At 37.8% G+C, this 19,954-nt stretch overlaps 1 protein-coding gene across 8 annotated transcripts in view; it reads right to left on the reverse strand.

The window, feature by feature from the left end:
- tdrd6a (tudor domain containing 6a) overlaps nt 1–19,954 on the reverse strand; it is a 49,145-nt gene that overhangs the window by 8,640 nt on the left and 20,551 nt on the right. For 4 of the 8 annotated variants that reach the window (XM_079639654.1, XM_079639653.1, XM_079639650.1 and 1 more), the window contains exons 2-9: nt 7,864–13,317; nt 7,609–7,730; nt 7,388–7,468; nt 7,274–7,304; nt 7,065–7,111; nt 6,917–6,971; nt 6,711–6,766; nt 6,561–6,615 (exon numbers count right to left, since the gene is read on the reverse strand). In XM_079639654.1, coding sequence (XP_079495780.1) covers nt 6,561–6,615; nt 6,711–6,766; nt 6,917–6,971; nt 7,065–7,111; nt 7,274–7,304; nt 7,388–7,468; nt 7,609–7,730; nt 7,864–13,273 — 5,857 coding nt within the window. In that variant the 5' untranslated portion in view covers nt 13,274–13,317. Of the gene's footprint in view, nt 1–6,560; nt 6,616–6,710; nt 6,767–6,916; nt 6,972–7,058; nt 7,112–7,273; nt 7,305–7,387; nt 7,469–7,608; nt 7,731–7,863; nt 13,318–19,954 lie in introns of all 8 variants that reach the window. The other 4 variants (XM_079639652.1, XM_079639651.1, XM_079639648.1 and 1 more) reach the window with 1 other exon arrangement.

The raw sequence follows: 19,954 nt of genomic DNA on the forward strand, positions 1-19,954 counted from the left end.
ACAAATCACTGTACTAGGCTCCTCATTTCAAGCGGCAGCGCGAGTAAACGCAATCATCTCTTCCTCAGTTACAGAATAAACATGAATAGACACCTGGGGCCTGTTTCAATAAGGAGGTTCAACCAACTCTGAGTTAAAACTTGAACTCTGAGTTGACTTACCCTGAGATGGGAAACTGAGTTTTTGGTTACAGATCAGCTGAAATTAGTTAGAGTCAGTCAACTTAGAGTTGATTGAACTGAGTTGAGCGCGTGCACCATAACTATAAAAAGCCATTATCAATGGAGCCCAGATATTATGAGTAACCATGGCAACAGCGCCAGACAAAAAGAGGAATTACTGTTATACAGTGTTGGGTGTAATTAATTACCAAGTAATCTAAATATTGTAATTTAATTTGTAATTTAAAATAAAATCTGATGTAATTACATTAAATAGGTAACTGTATAGACTATAGAACAATTCTGTATGAAACAATAGTGGATTTAACATACATTTTTAAAAGGTATATTTGTAAATGTAACCTTCTCCCTCTACAGTTTGGTCAATTCAAGTATAATTCATGCAATTGTATATTGTTAATTTGAAAGCATTAAAAGTGCAGTTTCTTGTCTCTCCTCCTTGTATTGTTCAAGTGGTTGAGGTTGATATGGGATTTAGTAATTAGTAGGGGTGTAACAATATATCGTGCCACAATATATCGCAATACAAAAATGCAACAATACGTATCGTGGATAGTGACAATATGTATCGTGGATAGTTCACCCAAAATAGAAATTACTGTATAAGAAAAAAATCATGTTTTCAGAGTTTTAGTGTCAGTACTACATTAAACTACTATATAATGTTGATTATAATGTATAATAATGCAATGGTCAGCTTCAGAATCATGAATATTTTTATTCTGGTGTCACCATTGTCCTTGAATTACAAGCACCAAGTCCAAACCTGTTCATTTAAACCCACAATGTAATATCAAAGTTAGCATTTTAATCAACAGTACATTTTTTGTTAACCTTTTATCATATGTCTTGGGAGTATCGCAATAATATCGTATCGTGAGTTCAGTATCGTGATATATATCGAATCGTGAAATGAAGGTATCGTTACACCCCTAGTAATTAGTAATAAGTAGACCAATACTTTCTAAAGATAGTCATTATTATTAGATTAATCTAATTACACTGTTGAAGATGTCATTTGTAGTTAGTAATTAATAACTATTTTAGAGTAACTTACCCAACTGTTATAATATTAAAGGTGAAACTGGAAGAACAGTATGCTATTCAACCTAATTTTAATTTTCATGTAGGCTAGGTGCAATCCTGCAGGCATTAAAAGAATGTGGCAGCAGCTGAAAATGAAATATAAAAACAATTTAATCAGGTAAGGCTTGAGCATATCATGGGTGTAGGCTACCTGACTTTACAATCATTTGACATATTAAATAACTAAATAGCATTCAGTGTCTAGCAGTGCAGCAGCATTTTTGGCTGAGGGAATTCCTGGAGGGACTTCATCAGAGCCAGTCACTCCCCGAGATACTCCCGGGCCTTCATAAAATGTAAGAGGTCTACATATGTTATTTTTTATAAAGGGTATTTTTGATATTTCCATTTATTTTACTTTGGGTTGGGTTTTTCGTTGGTCCCAACAGATTCTGATGGTAATATCGGTCTTTTGGAGCCTCCTGTCCCAACAGAACCCCAGGCAGTTGTAAGTAGCCTACTCAATACACCAAAAATTATGACAAATAGTAGGCCTATTATAAAGTGTACTCAATCAAATGCTCATCTTCACAGGATGATGGGGATGAAGAAACAGTTTCTGCTGCCACAGAGAGGCCTACAGAGGTAATATTAATATAATATTATGAATATAATGTTTATTAATATAATATATTTATAAAATATAATATATACCCCCAGGTTCCATCAACTTCTGGTGCACAGATGAACACACTTCAGTGATTTTCAGTAAATGCCACAGTTTAATTGTGTAGAATTTGTTTAGAACTACATGATGTAACTCTAATCTGTACTGTATAATCTTACTGTATTTCAGTTGAGGAGTTATATAGACTTCATCTTATAATTTAAAAAAAACAACAACAGTAAAAACAGCAATGAATAAATGTACAGAAAGAATGAATGAGGCGTTTAAACCGCTTCCTCTTTAAAAAAAAAAAAAAGGTTGCGTGAGGTTGTTAATATCTGTATAACACCTAATAAAAAAAATAAAATAAAAAAAAAGTCAGTGTTCTGAGACACACGCTTAGGACTGGCTGCTCAGCCTGACAAATAAACTTTTTTAACGATATCTGTGCATAATAAACCACATAAAAATAAAATAAAATAAAAAGGGGAGGAGACCGCAAGAAACTCTGGGTTTACCGAAGAAAACTTGCTCCCGACCAGGTTAGGTTCAACCTGAGTATAAGTTCTCTCTCTTTCAGAAACAGGCTTGACTTACTCTGCTTTCTCAGGTTTGATATACCTCCCATTCTGAAACGGAAAACCAAGAGTTTCCCTCATTTCAGGGTTAACATACTCCGAGTTTTCACTTAACCTCCTTTCTGAAACAGGACCCTGAAGGTATGTTGAAAGATATAGTATACTTACTTAAAGGTATCATAACTTGTGTAATCGCTGAAACATTCCGTGTTTCAACAGCGGAAATACATCAATAAAACGCTTAGTTTTTCACATAGCTTTATATTTACCTCAGGCAAGTCATTCAGTTGTCCACAGCTTGTTGGTTTACTCTTTCACTAAATAAATGCACTATATTAGCCTATATATTATATTTTACTTAACCTGTTAATGATATCTTGATTATTTAATGTATGTTTAAAATATCTTTCATGAAAATGACAGCAACTGTAAATTATTATATTTCAATAATAAATTAGAGTAAAAACCTATGTTAATGTAAAAACTGCCTTATGTGCAGTTTACATGTTTTCATACAATGTTATTTGAGTGTTGATTATTTTTGTTATTTGAGTGTTGATTATTATTATTATTATATCAAATTAAATAGCAACTGAATTTAGGCTAAAAGTCTGGGCTCTGTTGTAAAAGGTCCCATGACATGGGTTTATTTAATTATTTTATAATGTTTCCTGGGTTGCTCTTATAATGCAAGTATGTTTTTAACCCTTTCGCACGTACGATCACACCCGTGTGATCAGTCTTGGCTGGTCCCTGGAGCGTACGATCACACCGGTGTGATTAGAACGGTCAGCGCATCACGTGATCAACTGCTAAATTCAAATGTGCTTTCGCGCGTTGGCTGGCGCTGAGCCAGAGATGGACGTGCTCGCGCTTGTCATATATCACAACTATTCAGTGTTTTCAACCACATAATGTTTATTTTAGGTTTCAGGAATTTAAAATCACATAAGTACTAGCAAACCAATGAATTTGAGTTTGTAAAATACACACAGATGTCTATGGAAGTGCCAATAATAATCCTTTCCATCATAATAAGACGACATGTTTTATTCATATCAGATACACAATGTGTAAGTAGCTTTACATTTTACCCTATTCTTCTCCCAGTTAACCTGCCACTTACTTTCATGTATTTCGTGAGAAGTGGAGGAATTGACATGTTGTAAATCCAACACACAAACTAACATGGCGCCGCCCATCGCGCATACAGCCCAACTAACGCGATCGTTATAAAAGTGTTTAAACAACCAAACACATCCACATGCACATATTTGACAATCGGAATATCTGTGTTTCATGCTATATCTAACATATTTTTGAATATTTTGAATCAAAAAGAGAAAATTGCATAAAAGCAGATCATCATTAATTCAGCGCTGTGTTGTGTTTGCGCTGTGTCACGTGACAAGCAATGACGCGTCACTATGGAAACGATAAAGTGACAGGTTCTAAATAACGGTCGCCTTGAAAAACTCACGCTGGGGGGTCAGTTAGAATATTTTAAACTTACGTGTGAAAGGGTTAAGATCAAAAATAGTCAATTTAGAAATAAAAGGCATTTTTCCTAGCCTGATTTTAGCCTCTGATTTGAACGCTCTGTTTGAAGGGGCGTATCTGCGGTGAGATTCAGTGCAACCGGCCACTGCTGTGATTGGCTGACATGCTTGCATATGAAATAGCTACTTATTACATGTAAAACTCTCTCGAATACTTTTACTACAGCTATTAGCGTTTTTACTATTACAGCTATCGAGATTAACGAATCGTGAGAAGTTTTTAAAGTATTTCGATCTATTCCCATCACATAAAATGTTGCCGTGATGAGCATTGAGCAAGCAGATGACAGTCTGTTGATCGCAAGAATGAAGATCTTATCATTGTCACGCAGTTTCTGCACTCTCTCTAATGCTGCGTTCACAACAAATGCGAATAGAGCGTCAAAGTTGCGTCTAGTTTGACGCTTGAACTTTTTGAATGCATTCGCGCGTCCAAAGCGAAATGGCCGCGCGTTAAAAGCAAGCGTATGAAGCGAAATTGACGCGTGTCCGAGGCGAAATCCGCTTCTTGTGGGAGGGGTAAGTGCTAGGTGGTGTCTGTTTGCAAGAAAGGCCGAGAAATTCAAAAATACTACTGTTATTGTGTCACGAAATGTAGTTTTAAGAGTTGTTCAGTCGAGAATGTAGGGAAGATGCGAAGTCGGAGCTGAAGAAGAAGCCGTGTCTTGGAATAAACACGATAGTATTCCCTCGCCCTAATCCTCCTCCTCCTCTTCCATGTTCAATTTCTCTTGTTCATTGATAGACGCTGGCTTCTTCAGCTCCGACTTCGCGTGCAGCCGTGCACGAGCGCAAAACCTCACAACACCCACCCCTTCTCGGTGATCGGTTGAAACCAATTGTTTTTGTGTGCAGATCTCAGAGCCTAGGCTGCCTACAGAGACACGTTTTTTTGACAACCTGCTTATGGGGCGGGCAGCTAGCGGATCGTTAGGAAAGATTAGATGAATTTGATCATTTATGTTTGGGCCTTTTTTGGGCCTGAAATCGCTGATACAACCTTTAAGCTTTAATGTTATAGTAATGTGCAAGTAAGGGCTCCTATATAGTTTACAGCATTAGCAGATTTTTTTTTTTGTCCTTGCGAAACGTTTACTAGTAATTGACTTAATTTAAAGACAGACACAATTTGTTAAAGCACTCTTTAATAAAAATAATTATTAGCTTTCAATATTTCGCTCAACGCTGCAAACATGTTACAAAGAAACTCTGGCCCGTAAATCGTTTCTATTTTGTTTTAGTTGTTCTTGTTGCTTCTCTGCAACAGATGAATAACAATTTATTAGTTTTTATACGTTTTATTCATAGATATTTCTATTTAATCGTTTTATTCTCCCGCAGCCCGCACACAGAGTGAGTGCATTACCGCCCGCGTTCGCACTTGGCCATCAAATCTAGTCCCGCGCCGCACGTCTCTAGATCACGGTCCCGGCCCGAGAATCTAAGCTCTAAACAGGACAGAGTAACACGGCAGATATCGCTCATATACATTTTTTGGATGACGTAGTTAAGGCAGTAGACGTGTGTTGCTTAGGCGGCCACATTAGTTCCAAAGTGCTGCGGGAAACCCTGTGTTATGTTAACAAATGCCGGACACCTATTCAGCCTGTTGTTCTGTGTGCTATCGTGTAGTTGAATAACTTGCCTTTCCAGATTAAATCTCTGTTCTTGGTCTTGGATTTTGGGAAATAAATTTCTAAATAAATGCGATTTATAGTCCAGTGCGACATGTTTTTTTCCTCTTCATGGCGCATTTTTTGACTGATGCCACTTATACTACAGAGTAGTGTTGTCACAGTACCAAAATTTCAGTATTCGGTACCAATACCTGTGAAAATCCACGGTTCTCGGTACCAAAGCTTAATTTAGATTAAATTTGCATATATTAAAGTGTATATCCATTTGTTAGATAACATTAGATATTATTCTCCTTGGGGTAATTTAAAAATGTAGCCTACTAATACATTTTTAAAATCAAAAGTTTTCTCTGTTCATGAACAATCAAGTGTTTGTATTAAATAACATTCACAAACATACATTAATGTTGTAAAAATATATTGTTGACTCAATGTGTTGATGTTAGATAAGGCATTAAGTAATGTTAATGAATGGTATCTTATTGTAGTGTTACCAACTAAACAGGAGATAAAACATGTTTTATTTGACTTGATTGTCCTTTTATTTAATCCAAAACTGCATTCATATTTAATTTTTAAAAGGCCTTTTAAACTAGATACAACCACACGATACCACTTTAGGGGCCGTTCACATATCGCGTTTTAATGCGCGTGCAAATTCGTCATTTCAAATGTAGGCGCGCGGCTTATAATAGAAGCATCTCAACAGGTCATGTGACAAAAACCAGCGGCCTTTCCGTAACATGGAAAGCTCGGCCGAACAGCTGATCATAGCCCTTTTAGAATGATTTTATGCAAACAGACATTATACAAACTACAGAACATTCATAGAATACGTGTACTATACACTTCATAATAATTTAAGTACCAAAACCTTTTAATAAATGGGTATATAAAGCAAGTTCACTTACCCTCAGAATCTTCAACCAAAACAATGGAGCAGGACACACACCCCTTGTCTTGAGGCTGCATTTATTTACATGAACATGTTAAGACTCTTCAAGTTATCTGATTACTGTCATTCAATTGCTTTTGATTGGTAAAATAGCATCACACTGTACCTGGTCTGCAAGTTCATCACCTGGATCCATTTGGTCAATGATCGTTTCCTCTTCATCTTGACATAAAAAAAAAAATGCTATTTTGAACTAAATTTTGCACTTATGGTTTACACCATAGTATAAAATATTAATGCAAGTATATAGCTTTTTCTTAATGCATCACACAGAATGTGATGCATTCTGTAAATAGGTATATAAACTCATACCATTTGGTTCTTCAGACTCCAAAGTGACTGTAGTTCCATATTCTGCATCTTTGTCCTAATGTATACAGAGATACAATTGGTTTCTACATGTTGTTCTATTCCCAAATGCTGTAAACATTCTACTTACCACGATTAAACATACATTTACCTTTGAAGCACTGTTCTTCAATGAGGTACATGTTCCCTCGGTTACATCTTGAATAGTTACAATTTGATTCAAATGAAGAGAAAGAGAGAGGAAAAAAATGCTGTCACCTTTTACGGCATTGGTGGAGAATGAGAATTGTTGTGTTTAAGTATTCTCTATTTTTTCCGTTAAAAGATATAACACATAATAGATATAGATATAATACATACCACTTGGAACTGTAGCTTCAATGCTTGAAATCTGCAATTAAAACACTGGATGAGTAAATAATGCTTTCTAATTTTTTAGACACAAATGCAAAAGTAGATTCTAGTGTTTCACACCTGCAATGGCTTCTCTGGCAGAATTTCAAAGATGTTGAGTGGATCTACTACCATCTCAGAATCATGCTCAACAAGCAAAACCTAAAAAATATAGAAAGAAAAAAATAGCCTGAAGATGAATTTTAAGTTAGACAAGACAAAAAGTACATGTTTCTTTACCAGAAAAAACAAGGGCATCTCTTAAAACAAGCATTTGTGAATTTGAAGAGAAAGATACTCACCAATGCAGCATCTTCAGAAACCTTTAAAATTCGTGCTGTGCACCAAGTCCTCCTTACATGAGACCAGATCACACAATCTGACCCAACAGGCTTCTCTGTCGATCGCCTCAAATAGCCCAAGTCTTAAAAAAAATTACAATTATTATTACTATTATATAAATAAAATATAAATAATTAAAAGGAGGGAGACCTATTGCATAAAGTGAACACTATGTTTAAAAGTTGTACCACAAAAAGTGTCAAATGCAGACTTACCTGACTGAATGATCTCATATGATGGTGAATCTGGTTCCTCAACAATGCATAATTGAGAATCAGTGTTATTCATCAAGAAGCTTTCTATATTCTCTGAGAAAGTACTAGATGTTGCTTCCTCAGATTGCTGTGGCAAAACTACAGGAAAAGGTGTTGGGTCAACATCTGTCTCTTTAGCAAAGGCATGCTGGTTTGATGTGTCAGGTGGACTTGTTGAACCTGACGCTGGTTCATCTTCTGTAATGCATGTGGTATCCAGGTTGCTTTGTGTTTCAGAGGGCACTATACTCCAAGTATCAGATGAGGCAACATTTTCAGCAGTCATCTCAAGTGGCCCATCTTGAGCTTCATTTCCAGCTTCTGTATTTCTCAGTAAATCAAGCTGCTCTTGTTCAGAAAGTTGCATTTCAAGAACTGAAGTGCACGTATTGTCAACAAGCTCAGTGTCTGCATCAAGAGTAACTTCAGAGTCAATATTAACTTCAGCAGTCACGGAGTCATTAGAAGACACCAGTTCTGCTCCACTTAAGAGTTCATCTGATGGAGTTTCAGGACTTTGACTTTTCCAATAGCTTCTCATGGCATCATTGACGAAAACACCATTACAATCCAGCTTGACGAAGTGTGGCGTTTCAGAGTCCCCCATTTTCTCAAAAGTGATATTAAAAAGCTTGTCATTAACTAGATCAAAAAAAGCATCTTCTGCCTTCTTATCCCAGAAACCCTTGGAAAGATCAAAACCTTCAAGCTGGCAGTTAAATGCCTGAGGGGGCACATCTGATAGCTCGGGTGGAAGTGCTTTGACGTCACCCATATTGACTTTTGATTCATTTCCATAGTCTACGAAGGTAATGGAAAGTGTGTCAAGGTCCCTAGATGTTATTTTAGCTCGATACCACAAATTGTCTTCATTGAAGAGAGCAATGCAAGCACTTCCAGCTGGCACAGAGTCCTCACTCAAAGTTGCACCTGATGCATTGCCAGCATTCTGTAAAGCCTCTGAAATCTCTTGAAGTTTGTCCATTTCCGCATTTTGGCACCAGAAGAGCTGAGGACCTTTGATAAATGAGGGGTATCCATTGATCGTTTGACCAGCTGATATGTCAGGGTCCTTGTAATGGGTACAGACCTTGATATCAGACATCTGATGCATGACACCTGTAGTCAAAAGCTCAGCTGCTGGTGCAACTTCAGGCCTGCAGGTGGATCCCAGCACTACACCATTAACATTGAGTTTCACTTCCCACACGGTCCCTGACATTTTAACGAATGTGCACATGACCTTTTCAATGTTTTGATCAATTACTTGTTTGAAGTTGGGTGCAATTTCTTGGTCTATGCTGTCAACATTTAGTTTATGTACAGAGCAGTGGATGCTGTACCTAGGAAACGAAGCAAATGATTGATCAAGGCGACATATTTTTGAGGCAGAAATCTCAGCCGTGTTTCCAAAGTCGACAAATTCAACGTCAATTTTGTCATCAATGTTTTTTCGTACTGCTGCACGGTACCAAGAGTTATCATCAGGAAACATTGCACAGACCATGTTTCCCTCACGAATCTCACTAGAATCAATGTTTGTGCATCTTGACTGGTCAGCATTCAACTTCTCTACAAGTGAGTAAATGTCATCCTCATTAGCTGCAAACTGAACAAAGAAGCTACCAGGGCTATTGCAATGAGAGATGAATACCTCAGCTTCTAGACCAGGTTTTATTAATTTCACTGGGAGCGCCGATTCTTTGAGAAGAGCCTGGGACTTTGGTTTAACACCATCAGTTTTGTCAGATGTACATGGGTGACGTACATCAGCTCTAGCATTGGACTTTCTTTGTGGTTCATTTTGCTTCTGAGAATTATGGATTGTCCCAAAATCTCTTGTTGGTTCTGGTCCATCATCTGTATGGAATCCCCACTTGCTTCGTGGCTGTTTTGATTCAACGTTTCCTCGTTGCGCTGCATGACTTTCCCGGGATTGTTGAACTTGGTCTGTGGGGGCTCTCTTAAGACCACTGGAACTTTCCTTTCCAAGGCTCTCTGCCTGAACTTCTGCACTTCGGTTCTTTGAACTATATCCTTTGAGTGGGCTTGGTTCACTTCTATGGATTTCATTGTGAAACTTCTGTCTGATCAGTGCATTCACTTGAGTTTTTCCCTCATAAAGTTCCACCATAAGCTTTCCTCCAGGTTCTTTTGCCACAATCAAAGCAGTGAAACAATGACTGTCGGCAAAATTCTGAAACCAATTTTCCACTGCACATGGCACATTGTCTGGCATATCTGACAGCCCACATTCAATTGCCTGCACTGGGACGGACATCATCTCTCCTGCTTCAATTGGAACTGGCAGCAAGTCTGATTTATCAACTTCCAATGTGTCGCCATAATCCACAAAATTGATCACCACTGAAGGTTTTGAAGACTTTATCTGGCCTCTGTACCAAAGTCCATCTGTGTATTTTGCAAAGCAAACCGTTCCAAAAGTCTGAGGACACTTGGCTACCTCTAGCTGACGGCATAGGGAATTGACCTTGTCTGCAAGTTTCTCAATCTCATCTGAATTCCTGGTGAGATGGCAAAAGAACTGAGTGACACTTTTCACACTGGTGACACTAACTTCCTCTTCACATCCAGTCTTGACTCCATGTGTGGAATAATAGTAGGTGTCCAGGCGAAAGGGTGGGAGAGGCGCTCTCTTAGAGGGTGCACGATCAGCTAGGCGCCTCTGGACAAGGAGATTGCAAATGCTTTGGAATGGGGTCTCTAAGTCCACCACATTGAATACAACTTTCTGGGAATCATACATTACAGCGAAAATGGTGCATTTCAAAGGCACGTTCATGGATGCTGCAGTATCAACAAACTCTCGAAACTGTAATGTGGCTTCAGGGCTCCAGTCTAAAGCGGAGTGGGAAACAGGGTGGATCAGATTATATAAACTACATCGAAAGGCTTGTCCTTTCATCTTCAAAAATCCTGGACTGATCTTTCGAAGATCTTCAATGGCAACTTTCTTTGTCTGCCCATAGTCAACGAACAAGACCTCAACATGTGGCGTTTGGTGCTTTTGAATGACCAAGGCTCTGTACCATATCCCAGTTTCAGGATGACGAGCAACACAAGCTGCTTCCAAAGGTGGCTGAAATTCACTGTGAGCATAGAAACGCTGAATATCTTGCATTAGCACTTCTAAGCATGCAGCATTTCGGGCTTTTTGACACCAGAAGTCATTTGGACTCTCAATGTAGGATACAGTTACCTCCAGTGAACTTCCAATTGGAAACAAGTATTCCTTGAAAACCGATGCACTTTCCACCACAGCAGAAGAACTAGAAGGCGTCTGAGGTCGAGTGCCTGTCAAGAATATGCCGGAGGTGTGTGTGGTTTTTAAAGCACAAGATCTTACGACAGAATTATCCACAATGCTCTTTTCACTATCTGCAAAATTTGCATTGCACAACAACTTATTCACATCATTTTCTCCATCTAAACTCGGGTCCACTAATTGAACCATGTGAATGTCTTGATGCTTGTCTTGTACGTGCAAATCAAGTTTTTTGTCTTCGACAAGTTTTGAAAAGAACAACGTAGCCCTCTCGTCCCAGTGTTTCAGTCTCGATTTAATCCCATGGAGGGAGCACTTTACCGCCACAGCTGGCAGCTGCTGGAATCTCAGAGGCAACTGTCGGAGGTTGAAACAATCAACAAGTTCTGTGTTGCCGTAGTCGAGGAAGTAAACTTCTGCTTTCTTGTCAATTACCTTAAAGACAGCTGCTCTATAGAACACACCATCTTGGGCTTTAGCTGCACAGAGGAGACCAACAACAGGCTTTTTTATCAATCCTTCAGCGCTTGTTGGATTAATGTACAGATTTCCAAGGTCATTCATTAGCTGGTCGAATTCATCAGCGTAACTCTGAGTTTGAACCCAAAACTTTCCAGGGCTGTCAACGTGCTGCACAACAGCCAGATGTGAAGTGTTAGGTGTGAGACTTTCAGTGAAAAAGACTGGTTTGTTCCCTTTAAGGTCAGAGTAGGTTTCGTCAATGTGTGAGATCTCTGTTGTCTCCAAAATCTTGCTCTTCTGAGATGTTGGGCTCTTCTGAACAGCGAAATCTGCAAGAGTCATTTCAGAGTCCAGTGAACAATTCTGCTTCAGTTCAAACAATTTGTTGATGTTTGTGTTCTCCTCTCCATAAAGCGTAACATAGTGAACACCTTCAGAAAGGCTTTGATACTGAAATTTTGCAATCACTGTACGGTTGAGCAGGAGCGATTTCAGATAATCAATCTGTGAAGCTGTCCATCCAACACCTCTGTCGACTATTCCATGAAGGGAGCACACGTACGTTACAACAGGCATCCTGAAGAATTCAGAGGCAAGATGCCTGACATTCTCAACTTGTACAAATTGTTTCTTCCCGTAATCCACCTGCAAAACCTCAACCACATTGTTGGCAGACATGACCTGCTGCAGCACTGAACGATACCACTTGCCGTCACTTCCTCTTGATGCACACGGGCTGCCCAAATTCTCAGGTCTTGCAAAATTTCTGCCAACTCTTCCCTCATAATGCTGAGTTATCTGTTCGGTTAACTTTTTCAGCTCCTGAGAGAAAACCTTAAGCTGACAGAATATTCGAAATGGACTTGTTACTTCTGTGACCATGACAGTCTCAACAGTATCAGTTTGCAGCTCTGGGAACATGTAGGCCTGCTGCTTCTCCATTTGCTTAATACTCTCAACTGGTTTTGGCCTTATGGAAGAAATTCTCTGAGGCTCTCCAGTTCCATTGTTGGTCTGTAAAGATCTTGCAACAAACTCCTTGAACCGATCGCTGTACAATTTCTTTGCAAAGCCCATTTCAAACATCTGTCTGGACAGACTAGGAATGTCAAGGAGGAATGTTCGATGAGGCACAAGAACATCTTGAACCGAAGCATTGACTCTTCGACCACAGAAGGTCTTCATGAACTCGAAGGCCATTGCTGACCATTTATTTTCAGGAGACAGTGGTAACACATTGGCAAGAACACAGAATTCAACTTCAGGGGGAAGATAGAAAAAGTCACTTTTTCCCCATGCTAGAGTGTTAACAGTAGCACACAGTGTTCTGCCTTCATCGATTAAAAACACGCTGTACTCTTCAGTGTCTCTGGAAACTATACGGGCTCTATACCATGTTTCATACACTTGTACAAGGCACAAGTCACCAGGGTTTCCATCTGATTCACAGAAACTCTCTCTGGGGTATTGTATCTCCTTTTTCAGCTGCTGATAAGCAAATCTCCGGTCTTGGTCAAAATTTCCCCAAAACTCTACAAGAACACATGATGGACTCAGATTAACTCTGGTAATAAGAACAGGTACATTTGAACCTGTTGATGGGAGCCCCGGTATAGAACACATTGTGATTTCCTTCGTGACTCACTCCCTCTGGTATTTAGGTGTATCTAGAAAGAGGGAAAAGTGAAATGTATTAATACTAGTCCATAATCAATGCTCATACTAACTAACAACAACAAAAACATCCCCATAAAAGGTGAAATCCTGGGGGCGTATTACAGAAAGATCCTAACTTTAGAATCCTTTCTTATCTGTTTGGTAACCATATTAGTTAGGACTTAATTTAGGACAAAGTCGATTACAGAATGACATTTCTTAAATGCATAATCTTATCTTAAAGGTCCCATGACATGGGGTTATTTTATTATTTTATAATGTTAGTATGTTTTTTAGATCAAAAATAGTCATAATTTAGAAATAAAAGGCATTTTTCCTAGCCTGATTTTAGCCTCTGATTTGAATGCTCTGTTTGAAGGGGCGTGTCTGTGTGAGATTTAGTGTAACCGGCCACTACTGTGATTGGCTGACATGCTTGCATATGAAATAGCTACTTATTACATGTGAAACTCTCTTGAATACTGTTACTACAGCTATTATACGTTTTTACTATTACAGCTATCGAGATGAACGAATCGTCAGAAGTTTTTAAAGTATTTAGATCTATTCCCATCACATAAAATGTTGCCATGATGAGCATTGAGGAAGTAGATGACAGTCTGTTGTTGATTGATCACGAGAATCTTATCATTGCAACGCAGTTTCTGCACTCTCTCTGCTTTCACCAATGCAAACACGATGATATACAGTAAGAGCTTCGTTGTGCAGTTTAATGTGCGTCATTGATTTCATAACGGGTTTGCCAAGTGTCCAGATAAACTCGCGCTGTGTGGAAAGATTGTTCTTTGATCGCTTTCTGTATATCATTTATTCACAATTTAAATGAGATTATTTTCATAAAAGAAACGATGTGAAGTTGATATTTTAGTCACTGCATGACTTACTGATGCATAAACAGTAGCCTAGTATTGAACGATTTTGAGAGAAAGATTACCTGTCTGAACTTGAACAATTACACATCAGAAATTGTTGCTTGGTAGTTCGATCGATTTATTTTCACATCAGAATCACATCATGTCTAACCTTATTAAATGTGTCATCTTTGTCAATTTCATACATTTATAAATTTAGTTAAAATAATAATATAGCCTACAATCAAGAAGAATAAAGTTACCAATCAAATGAAATCAGTATCAACTAGGGCTGAACGATATTCGATTTTAACATCGACATCGCGATGTGCGAGTGAGCGATAGTCACATCGTCGGAACATGCGATGTGAAGGGTAGTAGCACAGTAGCACCAGCGGGAGATATTACGCGCTTCATGAGGCACGCGCGCGGTCTCTTGCTCTCTCTCCCTCTCTGCCTCTCTGCCGTGCACGCGCTGCGCGGTTTGGAGCACGTCTCGCGGGCGCGCTCGCTCTAGATTCCGGAGATTTTAACTAATTCGCGGGCCATCAGTGAGCCGCTATCAATATGCGGGAAAGTCCCGGAACTTCCGGTAGACTTGGGAGGTCTGTATCTATAATAATATCGGCATTAGAATTATAGATTTTTCATTAGGCTATTTTTTTGGTGCTCCCTCAGCTCTTGATGCGCGTGGTGGGAGTGGTGACGCTGACAGAGGCGGTAAAGCTGCTGTTTAAATGTGTTCGGCTTTTCTGTTTACAGAAACATGTTCTCTAATCTGATTAGAAGATTTAATACAAAATATATTAAAGCTTTATATCATTTTGTTTATTTCATATGATTATGGTGACCAACACCAACACTGTTTTACTTTGGCTAAGAAAAGTTGACTTAAAAGATTGTGAACCAAAATGCTTAAGTTGTTTTATAAAAAATATATTTATTTTAAGTTATATTGTTGTAAACCAATCAGGGGGTTGGTGTAAAGCTGCTGTTTTATTTAAAAATGTGTTCTGCTTTGTGTTTACAGAAATGTTCTAATTTTGGAATAAAATATTAAGTGACCTTTTTGTCACTTGTAATGAAGCTTGCTTATTAGTAAAATTATTAATATCATGGAATGGTAATTATTGTCTTTAGACTGGAGTTATGGCTCTCAATATCGCAATATATATCGTTGGGGAAAAAAATATCGCAATGTAATTTTTTTCCAATATCGTGCAGCCCTAGTATCAACTAAATTTATCTTTGCACTGCAGAGGTGGTATAGATGAACAAAAGTGGCATTTAGGTATATTTACAGACCGTTTAATGAGGCTCAAAAGTGGCATGAATGCATTTAAATTCATGATAAAAATGTTATGAGATTTGTTTTGAATAGGGGTGGGCAATATGGCAAAAAATATCATATCACGATTTTTTTCAGGAAAATCACGATTCACGATTTTATCACTTTTCTTTTTCGTGTTGGTTTTACCATTTTGCAAGTGACTGAGAATTACAGCCAAACTAATATCCCCATTTTAAAAACAAAGCCTTATAGGTAACAAAATATAAAATAAAAAGAATGGCAGACATTTAGGCCAAAGTGGCGAAGATAAAAATCTTTGTCATTTTCTTTGTTATTAAAATTAAGAACAAAGATATACATTACACATACACAACTTATTATACAAATTAAATCAACCGTTTTACAAATTGTTTAAAAATAAGGTTTAAAATTACTTTGTTTTTTCAGCTACAGTAGGTGTACTGTATTTAACAGTAGCATTGAAGAAGGTAATTAAATGAACAAATATGAAAATAAAACAGACTTCACAAGAGCAATGAGTGATTTCCTCTGTGTTTTGTTGTTTTATTAACATTAAAGGGATAGGCCTAGTTCTCCCAAAAAATGTAATTGTCATCATTTACTCTCTCAAGTTGTTTTAAAGCTGAATAAGTTTCTTTCTTCTGTTGAAAATAAAAGTTATTTGGAAGAATGTGGGTAACCAAACAGTTAATGTACCCTAGTGACTTCCATAGTAGGCTATATTTTTTCCCTACTATGGAAGTCAATGGCAACCAGCAACTGTTTGGTTACCCACATTCTTCAAAATATCTTCTTTTGTGTTCAGCACAAGAAAGAAATGAATACAGGTTTAGAACAACATTAGAGTGAGTAAATAATGACAGAATTTTAATTTGTGGGTGAACTATCCCTTTAAGGACAAGCGGCAGCATGTTTACTAGGCTACTGTCGCTTTAAGACCATAACGCAACGAGTCTAATATACACGCATTTGACAAGCAGATTTTCTCAATTTTCTCTGTTTGCTTTCACTTTAGACATAACCAACTTTGTTTATGTAAACCTTGTGTGTATTTGACAGTGTTAGCGCGCAATAAGACTCGAAAGATGACTTAGTCCAGTAACCAGACGCTGTTAGACAGGCTTTAAGTGCATCTGTGCGTCGGGTGTATTGTGCTCAGAAAAGCGCACGTTAGAACAGCGCATCAGCAGCGAATGACATGTTTAACCGGCAAGGCTTTAAAGCACATGCAAATAATTTTTTTTATGAACTACTGTGTCCCACTCCTGCATTTCATGTGAATATACGTCGTGTTGTACAGTTTGTAGAGACGGAGGCAGCAGAACTGCAACTGATAGAATGCACAATACTACGATATTTCTCCAAAAGCAGATCGTGGAGACATTTTAATCGTCCACGATCAAAAAACGTGATATCGCACACACCTAATTTTGAATATAGAAATATTAAATTATTAAAATAACTGAAATGATAATTTAAAAATTAAAAACAAACTGCCAGTAGGGGGCGGCAAGTCATTGGCTGAATCCGAAATCACCCCCTAATTTATCATTCATCTATTCCCTACGTTAGTCCCCTACTGTTCACTTGAAGGAGTAAATGAAAAGGAGTGAGTGAATTCGGACAGCCGTTGAGAGTACATTTGGTTGTACAATCGTTATTGCAGTGTAATGTGGGATTAAATAAGTGCACACAATAACATCCACTATGGTTTCGGAAACAACTAGAAATTGCTGTCCCCTCAAATAAAGCCCTATTTGAGGGTATAGGGGGCGATTTCAGATTTAGCCACTGTCTTATGACTGAATCATTAATTCAATCGATTGGTTCAAACGGCTTATTCATTCCTAGTGTAGGCCATTTTGTGTCAAACACTTATTAAAAAATAAATAAAAAATTACCACTATAACCAGTAGATGGCGGCAGAGGAGCACTTATTCACTTTGAGCCACAGAAAGGCTCATGAAAAACAAAAATATTATCTTCAAATTGACTGAATTACACAGTAAGCAAGTAAAGTGTGCTCCTTTTATAATCACTGAAGCTGTCGGGTCAGTTCTGTATGATACTATAAAAGAACAATGGTACATTTAATAAGAGTAGAATGACCCTATAAATTTTCCCTATAAAATTACAGGGGTGATAGTAGAAAAAAATCCTGAGCCCGAGTTTTTTTCCCTGGGAGGTAAGCCAAGATATATGCCCTCAACATAATTGTCAAGCGGGATCCAGGGGTGTGCTCCCCTGGGAGAACATTTTGATAAATAGTCCCTTAAATTATTTTGATATAAAAAATAAAAAAAAAATTTCAAATATGCTTAATTAGGGATGGACCGATACCACTTTTTGCAGAACGAGTCCTACTTTCATTTTTGGTTCTCGGCGATACTGATACCGTAACCGATCCCTGCATTTTCACAACATTTGTAATTTTTAAATGTATTAGTAGATAAACCAAAATAATATAAATCATATCAGTTGGCTTAATTTGTTCATCAATATATATTTCTTTCAGTTATTTTCATGCTTAATTAAGCCTGCTAAAATGCATTGTATGGGCTTCTGTTACTCTCACTCTTCATTCTATTGCTCTATCATATTTTACAGGGAACTACACTAACCTTTTCCACTGGTGGCACTTGCGCTACTAACTTTTTCAGTTACTGGCGCAAAACATGATTTGGTCGCACAAATTAATTATAGTAAGCCACTCTGGATAATAATGAACAATAATGAAACTGTATTGCATACAGATGTGCTTTTTATTTTACTTGCCATCTTTTAAACCACATGCCGCCTTGTTTTCTTTAACATTGGTTGGAATAGATTTACTGCAATAGAAAATACAATACACAATGTGCAAAATGAATTTCTTTTGGATTTCAACATGCTATGGTTGGCACAGATGGGCAGACTCCTGAACTCTTAAAATAAAATAAATATAATCCATAAAATAATATAATAATAGATTTTCAGCAGCTATTGACTATTCGGTATTAAAGATACAAAAAAAACAATGCATATCCACTTCACAATTAAGTGAAATATAATAAGCAACAAATAAGGCTATATTATAAGCTACATTGAACTTAATTATCAATTCAGATTCCTCACTTGCTCGGTTTGCTTGACGCCGAAATGCAGTTGGGAGTGGTGCTGCGTCACGGGATATGTACCGGTCTATACATTTCGCGTGCTTCATACTGTCATTGTGAAGCTTCAATTTACATGAAGCTGCGCGTTTACGTGGACACTTATAATCGGATTGACAGCTCAATCGGACTAAAAAATCTTCATGTAAACACCTTAATCGATCGGATTGAGCTCGATCCGAATGCATTTTCGATCGGATTGAAAGGGGTGGTTTATTCCTTTTGTAATGCGATCGAGAGAACATGTCAACACTTGATCGGATTGAAAACCGAAACAAAGGACTGCGCATGTACATTGACGTAAGACGCGCGGAACGAGCTGTTCTTCCTGTTGAATAAAGTGTCATATAAATGAGTGTCCCGTCATTCTAAAATTCTCATTTCACTCAGCGCCTGTGAAGTGAAGCAGGACAACGTCCCACTAATTGTTTTGGATTCTCATCCACAGACGACTGGTTTTGGCCGCGAGGAGGGGCATTTTTACTGCGTGATAAATATAAGCAGCACGGCAAAACGGTTCAATGCTCATTGTCTCCAAATCATGACCAGAGACGGATTAATATTACGTCTGATGTTTAAAACAAAGAACCAATAGAGGAGACTAGCTATGCGCGAACAGCGGGAAACGTGTGACATAAACGCGCACATCAACCCGATTACTTTATAAGTCGCGGGGCTGAAGCCAACTTTGTGTTGAATGCTCAGAGCACGTTATAAAACGTATACTTAAAATACACATTTCTGTTTTAATAAATGCTCATAGTAAATCATAGCATATTGCCTAAAACATAAGGTAGGTACAAAAATAATCAGTGATACATTTGCGACCCATTAAAAATTAGGGTCGCAATGGCATTTCAAAAGGTCGCATATGCGACCATTTTGGTCGCAGTGTAGTTCCCTGTTTTATCTTTCATTTAATAGCACAGCACATATTTAGAGCAGCTCCAGAAGGGCTGAGGATTGGGTCAGTGGTACAAATGTTTAGACACCAGTGAAATACCAATTATTTCATCCAATTTTGATACTACAACAAAAACTACCAGCCTAATTAATGTGAATTTAAAAAACATTATTAAAGACAAGTAAGCAGTCACAATAAGAACAAATAATCGAATTTCAAATAAAAACAATAGAACAAAGGCAGGCTACAAATGAATTAAACAGTTTTTAGAGTTTTTCAGGTAGATCTAACAGGTACAGAAATTTTAATAAAGTAATCAAATGTGGAAAAAATTGCATATTCATCACTGTATAAATTATATATAGATGTATATTTTTGTAAAGTTGAAAAGGGTAGTCTAGTTAGTCA

The sequence above is a fragment of the Phoxinus phoxinus genome (genome assembly GCF_949152265.1).
Source record: "Phoxinus phoxinus genome assembly, chromosome: 16".
Lineage (NCBI taxonomy): Eukaryota > Metazoa > Chordata > Actinopteri > Cypriniformes > Leuciscidae > Phoxinus > Phoxinus phoxinus.